This window comes from Herpailurus yagouaroundi, unplaced genomic scaffold, assembly GCF_014898765.1.
Source record: "Herpailurus yagouaroundi ecotype Mexico unplaced genomic scaffold, PumYag 140, whole genome shotgun sequence".
Lineage (NCBI taxonomy): Eukaryota > Metazoa > Chordata > Mammalia > Carnivora > Felidae > Herpailurus > Herpailurus yagouaroundi.
In genome coordinates this window covers 51,802,436-51,813,161 of record NW_024412395.1, presented here as the reverse complement: position 1 = coordinate 51,813,161, position 10,726 = coordinate 51,802,436, and the positions used below count along the sequence as shown (strand labels likewise).

General features: G+C 40.3%; 1 protein-coding gene across 1 annotated transcript in view; it reads right to left on the bottom strand.

Annotated features, from left to right (window-relative positions):
• MYO3B (myosin IIIB) overlaps window positions 1-10,726 on the bottom strand; it is a 434,070-nt gene that overhangs the window by 83,185 nt on the left and 340,159 nt on the right. Inside the window, exons 31-32 of the mRNA XM_040475346.1 lie at window positions 7,675-7,735; window positions 6,651-6,750 (exon numbers count right to left, since the gene is read on the bottom strand). Of these exons, the coding sequence (XP_040331280.1) occupies window positions 6,651-6,750; window positions 7,675-7,735 (161 nt within the window). The remainder of the gene's footprint in view (window positions 1-6,650; window positions 6,751-7,674; window positions 7,736-10,726) is intronic.

The following is a 10,726-nucleotide window of genomic DNA, read 5'->3' as shown; positions in this document are numbered from 1 at the left end:
TATATATATATATATATATATATATATATATATATACCATTCATTTATCCGCTGATGGACATTTGGGCTCTTTCCATACTGTGGCTATTGTCAATAGCACTGCTATAAACATTGGGGTGCATGTGCCCCTTTGAAACAGCACACCTGTATCCAACAAGGTGGTGTTTTTTCTACTTCCCTCGCCAACAGTAAGAATTTTATCTCTTTAATCCCTTTATTATCCCATCGAGAAAAGTCCTGAGACAGGCTTTACCAGTCTCACTGATGAGGGTTTACGTTGAATTCTGTGGCACCCAGGCAAGAAGAAAAGATGTCTCAGCCCAATGGGAGTTGAAAATGGCAGGGATTCAGAGCACTAGGGACTACACAAGAGAGGCCTCAAAGTCTCGTGCATGGCATTCTATGATTGGGCTAGATGCAGGCCAGCAAGGCCCGTAGCCTTTTCTCTATGTAGGGTTTGGTTTCCATGTGCTTTCCTAATAGGGATCATGTTGCCTTTGAGACTCTGTTGTAGGAACACACTCTCTCTGTCAAATGGGTGATGTCTGAGCCCTTTACAGTCATAGTGCTTGCTGTTTGGCAATCTGCTTGTAACCCCTTCCAATAGGCAGGCAGTGTGAGGCAATTCTGACACGTGGATCTAAGGCTTTGTCTGGCCTGATACAGCGAATCTACTAAAAAAAAAAAAAAATCAAATTCAACTTCTACTATTGTAATAGGGTGGCCAACTCATCCCAGTTTACCTGGGTTTATCCTGGTGTTAGCACTGAAAATTCACATCTTGGAAAACCCTTCAGTTCTAGGAAAACTGAGATGTTTGGTCAACCTGGGATTAAGAGTTCCAAGGGTTTGAGCCTCGCATCGGGCTCCATGCTGACAGTGTGGAGCCTGCTTGGGATCCTATCTCTACCTCTTTTTCTGCCCCTCTCCCACTCACACACACTCTCTCTCTCCCTATCAAAATAAACAAATAAACTTAAAAAAAAAAAAAAAAAGAATTCCAAGGATAAAATAGAGCCCAAATTTGCCTTCTGATAGCTGAACCAATGCCAAAATTAACAAGAGTTAGTAATGAGCAGCAAGCAAGAATGAAAAATAACGAAGAAGATGGCATTAGACTGGATAGAAGTGCGGGGTGGACAGGCCATGAAAGACGTGAAATCAGATCACTAAACCAGACTTAGATACTCTCCAAGGGCTCTACCACTCCCCAGCATGGTGCACTGCCAACTGTGTTCCCCTCAGGAGGCTGGTGCAATCCCACTTGCTCCTCCGCTCCCTCCAAAGGTGCCATGCTCCATCTTTAAGCCCCAGTGTAGTTAAAGTTACTCTCAGCAAGTGTAATGACTTTCTGACCTTCGAAAAGAAATATGGTGGTATCTGGCTGGCTTAGTTGATAGAGCATGGGACTCTTGATCTCGGGTTATGAGTCTGAGCCCTATGTTGGGGACAGAGGTTACTTAATAAATAAAAGTTAAAATAAACAAAAAATAGTAGCATTAAGCCACGTCATCTGTCTCCTCCCCACCTACCATTCTTCTTGCTCTCCCAGCTCCCACCACATGGGCTTCTTTCTACTCCTCACCTATTCCCTGCATGCCGGGCCTTTGCCATAGGTACTCCCTTTGCCTGGAATGCTCTTCCTCCAAATACTGCATGGCTAATTAGCTCACCACTTTCAAGCTTTCTCAAGAAAGCCCACCCAAACCACCCTATTTAAAAGCGCAACCACCCCCCAAACACTCCTCGTGCACTTTGGCCACTCCTAATCTCGCTAGCAGTATTAACACCTGGCCCTTCTAACATCCTATACTACTGACTTTTGTATTATGCGTATTGTTTATTGTCATTTCCCTCTGCTGAAACATAGCACTGTGAGGACAGGAATTTTTTACTGCTGTTCCCTGATGTATCACACATGCCTAGGACAGTGCTAGTGATGTATGGGGTCTGGAGGCTGATTCCCTGCTACCTGTCCCAACAAGATTAGGAAAGAAATTAGAGTAAGAAATTTAGGAAAGTCTAGATAAATTTAATATTGACACAACATCCAAATATGTGACTGTTTATCTAGTAGGGTGCCTTTGGAAAACATGGGTTTGAACCGTGTGGGTCTACTTATACACGTTTTTTTTTTTTTCTTCCAATAAATATGTTGGAAATTTTTTTTTTTTTTAGATTTGCGACAATTTGAAAAAACTCTCAGATGAACTGCATGGTTTAGAAATACTGAAAAAAATTAAGAAAATTTTACGTATTGCTGTAAGAACACAGTATATAACATATACATGATATGTGTTAACCAACTGCTTATGTTATCAGCGAGGCTTCAGGTCAACAGTAGGCTATTAGTAAATTGTTGATGAATCAGGGGTGCCTGGGTGGCTCACTCGGTTGAGTGTCATGATCTCATGGTTCATGGGTTCGAGCCCCACGTCGGGCTCTGGGTGACAGCTTAGAGCCTGGAGCCTGCTTCAGATTCTGTGTCTCCCTCTCTCTCTGTCCCTCCCATGCTCATTTTCTGTCTCTATCTCTCAAAAATCAATAAACATTAAAAAATTTTTTTAAAAAATTGTTGATGAATCAAAACTTAGACATGGATTTTTTACTGCACAGAGCTCAGCACCCCTAACCCCTGCATTGTTGAACAGTCAACTATAATTCATTTTTACTGTATTCATAAAAGTATCTGATTGCACAAATTAGAAATTAAAACAACGGGGCGCTTAGGTGGCTCAGTCGGTTAAGTGTCTGACTTTGCTTCGGGTCACAATCTCATAGTTTGTGAGTTCGAGCCCCACATCAGGCTCTGTGCTGACAGCTCAGAGCCTGGAGCCTGCTTTGAATTCTGTGACCCCCTATCTATCTTTCTGTCCCTCCCCTGCTCATGCTCTCTCTCTCTCCTTCTCTCAAAAATAAGTAAACATTAAAAAAGTTTTTAACAACAAAAAAAAGGAAATTAAAATAAGGAGCCTCAAACTGGTCTTTTAAAACAATGTGAGAAGTCCTGGCACAGGACAGTTCTTGGCACTCAGTAAGTGTTAATAACTGTCGAGTAAATAAATGAATAAATAAATATAAGGACAAATGTCTAAAGAATACATTTTTAAACAGTAAAATCAGATGAGGTCTGTATATATGTCTATCAGTCTAATTAAATAATTTCACTCCTTGGATTAGTGGCAAAGTGATTTGTTTTTTTTTTAAATTTTTTTTTCAACGTTTATTTATTTTGGGGACAGAGAGAGACAGAGCATGAACGGGGGAGGGGCAGAGAGAGAGGGAGACACAGAATCGGAAACAGGCTCCAGGCTCTGAGCCATCAGCCCAGAGTCTGACGCGGGGCTTGAACTCACGGACTGCGAGATCGTGACCTGGCTGAAGTCGGACGTTTAACTGACTGCGCCACCCAGGCGCCCCTGTGTGGCAAAGTGATTTGTATTATGCACTTCCTGGGTATACTGTGCTTTCCTCTCCGATGTTTAGAATGAATCAGGCTCAAACAGACCAATTAAGCACACTTCCTAGACTCTCTGACAGGGGCGGAAGACAGCCTTTGTACAAGCCCCACATCTGTATACTTCTTTGCATGCCTGCCCTGAGCAGAGCTGGCCTGAGTAACTTTAGATTATTCCCTGCCTCCCTCCATCCCCCAACCCACCAGACCATTTCATAGAGAACAGTGAAGTTATTAGCACTCACTGCAGGTTAGAAGGCAAACTTGTTGGATGTTAGTGGTTTTTTTTTTTCTTACACTGAAAAGATCACCATATTCCCATTCAGTCTTTCAAAGAAACGTGGGTTGAAATAGTGAGTAATTCAAGGCAAAAAATTAAATACAAAGGTATAACTTGCTAAAATGTCTCTTACAGAATATACTCTTGTTTCTGCAGCTGATAACCTTGAAAACATAAAACTGGAAAGCTTTTGTTCTTCAATCCATCTTTGCTGCCTTCTAAGGTCAAGGGGAATTTGATTTACGTAATGCATTTTCCTGCCTAAACCTTTCCTTCTCTCTCTACCCAAAACAACAGCAACAAAATGAAACAGCTTGGATCATTTTAACTTGTTCTACCCGTATGCTATACCTATTTCGGGGTAACTAAGAGACATTTGCTTTGTTCTAGGATTATTAAAAACACATTTTAAAACTTTTCTCTGACTCATTCAAGAGCTTCATTACATTCTTGCTTCCATGATATTTCATCAGGGCTTTGGATGCTCAAGAATTTAGTCAGAGGATGTAGGCGAGGCTGTGAGGAGAGAACACAGAAATGAAAAGATACAACCCCAGAGAGTTTAAAATTTAGTAGATGAATGAAAATAATTATAATGTAAGGCAGGATGTGATAAGTACTACAAGAAAAGTCAAAGGGCACAGAAGATGGGAATCACTGGGGACTCAAGAATGGAGTGGACTGAATATGAACAGGGAAGCAGGATAGTGGGGCAGAGGGATCAGCATGGGCATAGTCACAGAGGTGAGATAGGATATACTAGGCAGGCTTGGAGAACAGAGAACAGTTTGGATATTCTGAAGCACACACTGAGAAAGAGAGATCAGTGGAAGATAGCGCTTAGGAAAGGAAGATTAAGCCCATAACAGAGATAGCCTTGAGTATCACGCCAAGAAGTTTAGAGTTGATGCTGAAGCAGTGAGGAGCCATAGAGGAATAAGGAGAAAGGGAATGTCAAGATCAGGGTATGCTTTAGAAAAGCTCCTCAAGTATCTGTGATAAGAGAAGTTGAAGGAGGAAAAGAATGGAAGCAGGAAGACTACTCAGGATGTTACTTAGAAGAGTGTAAGAAGTAATGGTGATGGTGGCAGACCCAAGAGAAAACCACCTAGATTGGAAGGAAAACACAGTTGTGAGAGGAAAGTGCATATGAGCCATTTATAGCAAGTCAGATATGTAGCTTATTAATAAGTTTGGCTTTGAGGATACTTTCCTAAAGACTGGGAAAGATGACTGTAATCCAACAAATCTCTTTAATAGTTAATTCCAAATATAACCTGTTCTTACTCCCTCTAAACTCCTACCAAAATTTAGGGCCTTACAATAAGAACTTTATTTCTCTACCCGTTTTTCATACTTATAGATTGGTTTGCATTTATATAATATCAATAGCCATCATTACCACAGCAGCAGCGAAAACAAGGTACCCTTACCGTGAAACAGACACCACGCTATACTCTTTACTTATACTATTAGGTCATTTAATCCTCAGTACAACCCCTCAGCTGTGAATGACTATTTCCCTCATTTTACATGTGTAAGTACTGAGATAAGGAGCTGTTTCATAACTTGATTAACACTACACGGGAGAAAAGAGATTTGAATCCAAGGAGGTCTCACTCCAGAATCTGTGCCTTTGGCTACTCAATCATACTTCAAATTCTTCTTTTTATGTGTATTTTAAAGTAGAATGCCAAAAGATAACAAAGATCAGATGGGACAAATAGAAAACAAATAGCAAAATGATAGACTCAAACCAAAATGTATCAATTATCATGTTAAGTGTAAATGGTCTAAACAACCCAATTAAAAGGTAGAGATTGTTTGGATAGAGAAAAAGGCCAAGCAAATTCCTGCATAATGGATTCTGCTCCACCACACTGTCTTTTCCCTAAGTTTTCCTCTTTTTTTGCACTACTCCTACCCCTACCTCGTTATGGCTTTATTCCTAAATGCTATCTGGCTATGTGGGAACCCTGAATACTGTGGAGAAAATATTCTCTTTGACAGATTTATCATTTTCTACATATCCATTTAAAAGGTTCTGCTATAGTACACTCGTCTTCTCTTGTCTCTTTCCAAGAGCTTAAGTTCCATATGGACTGAAGATCCTAACACATTTATTGTACATTTCCCACTTCATATTGTACCACTTTATCATTGGAAAACAGGCTAAGAAGAAATTTGGAGAGAACTGAGAATCTACTGAATACTTCAGAAAAATAGATGAGGTTGACATTAAGTGTAATGTCAGTATTTTCAGTTGAAAAGGTTTCTTTCTTTGGAATGATCCACACTGTTCTTAGTATCTTCTGGTTCATAAATGTTTCTTATCATCGTGCCTCTATTTTATCTTCCAGAAGTACTGATTATAGCCACACATAAGCCCCCAAACTTTCCCCATATTCTAAAGCAAAGCATTTAGAAAAGAGGCCATAAATAGCTATTTCCCAAAGGAGAGTGGCAAGATGTGTGTATTCCTGCTGAAAGAATGGTAGTGTTGCCAAGAGAGCAGAACTACTCTCTTAACCCATATGCTTTACCAAGCCCTAGATTTTGACCCAGAATGATCTGCTCCACTGAAAGCTGGTCCGTTGTTTATCCTTCCTTTGACAAAATGAAATTGTGAAGCAGATTCCTAGTCTGAGGTTCTTAACAGATAAAGGGAAATAATAGCCTTTGATATTCATTTTCTTCCCTCAGAGGAGTAAACTTGAGTGGCATGAGAAGGCAGTAAATGGCTACCTTTAATCCAGCCTTTATGGCAGTGCAAACCTGAACTTTTTTGCTAACATTAGGTCATATTACTATCCGAGTCCTACCTTATAGACAGTCCCGCCTAAACAATGCATCAAAACGTACACAAGTGTGCAAAGGGTAGAAGCAGCATGCGATTCGAAATGTTCTTCTTACCAGGTTTTGCAGGGGCTCCCCTGGAAGGACTCAGTGCTGGGCGACCTGGGGCAGCATGGCATGTCCGAGAAGACAGCAAATCAGTCCCAGAAACGGAGTGCTTCAGAAAGACCCAGTAAGAGAAACATTAATCTTCTGATGAAGCGGCCTTAAGGACATAGCTTCCATTTAACTAAGGGACCTTTAACCCTAATGATATGAGGAAGGAGCTAAATATTGGGGTCATGTTGTGAGTCGCCCCCGTGTTGCATTAGAATTGAGTGGAGGTCCTCCCCTTGGGGCAATTAGTAGCAAAGTCTCAGCACCTTTTGCTTAATTCATTTATTTCTTCCTCTGAACAAGTCAACCTAGCCCCCTCTTCAATTAATTATAGTCCAGAATATAAAAAACAGCTCTGTGCTGGTTTTCTCCTATACTTAATTTTTATCCCTAAGAAAGAAAAAAGAAAACCTATAGGAAGGTATTAATCTACTTAACATTTCTAAGTACATCATCCAAAGGATTTTGTTTTTTTAATCTTACATATGCTCAGCAGAGTTACTGGCAAAAACTGTACATTTTCTTCATTTCATCCTTTCAACATCAAATAGTAGGCAGCAAAAATTGGATCAGACTTCAAAGCCTGCTGTGGGCTCCAAGTCACAGAGAGACGCCTCCATTTCACATATTGAATTCGAGCAGGATATCAAAGTGCTACCAAAGAACCTCGGGTCCTTACTCAAAAAGAGGCTCTAACATCTGTAGAGAGTGGAGTGCACAGACAAATCACCTCAGGGAGCAGCTAGCATTTATTCTCAGCAGCAAATTTCCAGGCTTTTGATTCTCTCTTCACTGTACCTCCCTGTCTCTCTGCTGAACCAAAGTTCTTTAGCAAGCTGGGCTTTTGTCTCAAAGACTTCAAAATATCACTAACAGTTTCATGTTTGGATGACCTGACCACGCAGCCACAGACAGGCTTCACAACCACCAACTGGGACAAGTGTAAAAGATACACAGTCACTTAAGAGTCAAGGTATCCGGCTACCTTATTTGGATGTCCTGCGAAGACATCATACCCTTCTGGAGAACACTGGGCTTGTGGATGCCTAAAAAAAAAAAAAAAAACAAAAAAAAAAAAAAAAGAATAATTTTTAAAAGGACTGAAATAATTTTTAAGAACTTACAGATGACTGTTTTCCTCCAAAGATAGATCAGAACACATTCTAAGTTCCCATCGTTTCCCATTCTAGTCCTTGGTTAAAAGAACACCGTCAACTTAAGAAAATGCATCCTATTAGGTATTGCTGCTATATCCACAGTCAGCCTGAGGTCCTAAGACTGAAGAAGCTTGCCCTTGTTAAAGTTGTGTGATACAATTTAGTTTACTATTAGGCATTCCCAGACTCTACCAAGAAGCCAACAAAACTGATGCTAAGGTTAGACTTCCCAGCCAGCACATTAATCACATTAATTGTGAAATAATTCAAAATAGAGTCTGTAGTCAAGTAAATATGGGAAATGCTGAATTGTACATAGTTAAGAGGCTTCCTTATTGCAAGAATGATCTTTTATAGTCATGGTATTCATTTATGGACTCCTAAGGCACAGGGGTTGGCGGGGAGGGCTGCAAAGTTTCTTAAACTAATTTGACCAAACAACTCAAAAAGTGATAAACTACTAGAGCGCCTGGGTGGCTCAGTCGGTTAAGCATCTGACTCTTGGTTTCAGCTCTGGTCAGGGTCTCATAGCTTGTGAGTTTGAGCCCCGTATTGGGCTCTGTGCTGACAGTATGGAGCCTGCTTGGGATTCTCTCTCTTTCCCTCTTTCTCTCTGTCCCTCCCTGACTTGTTCGCATGCGCTCTCTCTCAAAGTAAATAAATAAACTTAAAAAAGTGATAAACTACTAACATCTATTAAAATATTAACGTCTCATGGAGCAAAGTTTGGAAAAATCAATTGTGCTGTGTCCCCAATTTCTAGCAATTGAAACCCACTGTATAAAAGTGTGATAATAACTCACTGTTAAAATATGAGCCAGCCCTTGCCGTTGGACCCCAGCAGAGTGGAAAGCAAAAATTAGGGGAAGGGAAATCTGGATTCTAACTCCTGCCTCAAGATCTCTGGGATCGCTCTCTCTCTCTTTCTCTCTCTCACAGATACTCACTCCCTCACGCACTCACACACTCAGATGCATACACACGACTGGGGAAACTTCTTTAGTATTCTATTTAGTATTCTAGTTTTCCTCATCTATAAGATGAAGTGATTGAGATAAACTATTCCTAAGGTCTCTTCTGGTTCTCTATTAAAAATCTTATTCCTTATTTAAACTGATAAATTCATTTTCTGGATTTTCTGTGAACAGTTCATGGATTTACCTTCTAAATGCATCTATAAATAGAGAATAAGCAATATCCCCATTTAAAAAATATCACATCAGTAGCTGGGGAGAGGGGACTATAATGATACACTGATTTGTGTATACATTTGTTTATCGTATGACTCCCACTATGGAATGTAAGTTCTAAGAAGGCAGGGATCAGATCTACTTTATTCTGTACTCTCTATCAGCACCTAACCCTAGTGGCTGGTATGTTGTAAGGGCTCAATAAATATTTGACAAGAATGCATAAAAGAATGACTACGGGACCCCCAAAATATGGGCCATGAAGATCAGGTTAAAAATACCCTTAACATTAACATTAAATTAATGAGCTTTTATATAACATTTCATATTTTTAAAAATGCTTTTATGTATCTAATGAGAATCTCACAACAATTTGAGCTAAGTACTTTAACTGTCCCTATTATACAGATAACGAAACTGTAGTTCAGAGAGGGTAAGGGATTTGGCCAGGGATCACGTGAATACCTGGCAGAGCTAAGACACTGACCACTGTTGGTCTGACTCCAAACCTCTGTCTTCCTCTGAAACTGGACACCCTCTGTGCCCTTTGGTTTCTATGCACCAGCCCAAGGAACGCATTCCTGTCAGCCTCGGCAAGGCCCATGGCTCTGGGAGGCCTAAAGGACAGATGGCCTCTGAAGTCCTCTAGGAGTCCTGGTAAGGTTTGGAGAAAATCTAAGGAGGAGAGTTTAGCTGTCACATTACTATGGGCACTCTAATTTCTGCCCTCCCTGCCCCAACATGGAAATGGAACCTCTTAAGAACTCCACTCACTTGCATGGCTTTCTAGGATCCAAAGCCAAGGACAGACATCTTACAACTCTCTGCAGAGGGTCAGTCCATCTGTGTGACCCCCTCTTCATTCAAGCCTTTGGAAGAATCTAAGGCAACTCAATATAATGTTTGTATGTGTTACACGGTTTTATAAAAGCGGAGGTGGAGACAGTAGTGCCTACAGGCAAATAGATTAGAAAATCCCTGATTAAACAAATACTTGATTGAAGCAGGTTTCTTTCCTAAGAAGCTTTCTGGAAACTTTAACTTAATACTATGCACAATGAAACCCCACCAGGGGAAAAGAAGACACAGCATTTCCCAGATGTTATCTTAACAGTGTCGCCCATCTCCCAGTGAGGGTGTCGGAGGCCTACTGGTTCTTTTAACATGCCTTAGGAAATACTAATCTGAACCACCCTTGTTTGAAACAAATTCCAAAATGCCTTTAAAAAACGGTATAAGTAAGCTTTTTTTTCAAAAGTCTAACTGCCTCAACTCCTTTTCAGCAATTTTATCAGATATGTTGTCATAAGCCTCAAGGACTTAAGACTGGCAGTGAATGATAATGCTCCATAAGCTGTCATCCCCCAAATAAGGAAAAGCACGATGGTAAAAAAAATAGCCAATGTTTACTGCATGCATACATGTCACCAGGCAACTGTCAAAGAATGGATACATAGTTACATAATGCTTCCAACAACCATGTGAATTTGGTTCTATTGTTTTATACTCATTTTACAGGTGAGGGAATCAAGGCTCAAGAAACTAATGACTTGGTTCATGTCATAACTAGTCCATAAATAGTGCACCAGAATTTGACAAAGTATAACATCGATTCACGATAAAAATCCTCAAATAAAGTAGGTGTAGAGGGAACAAACATCAACATAATAAGGGCCTATATGAAAAACAC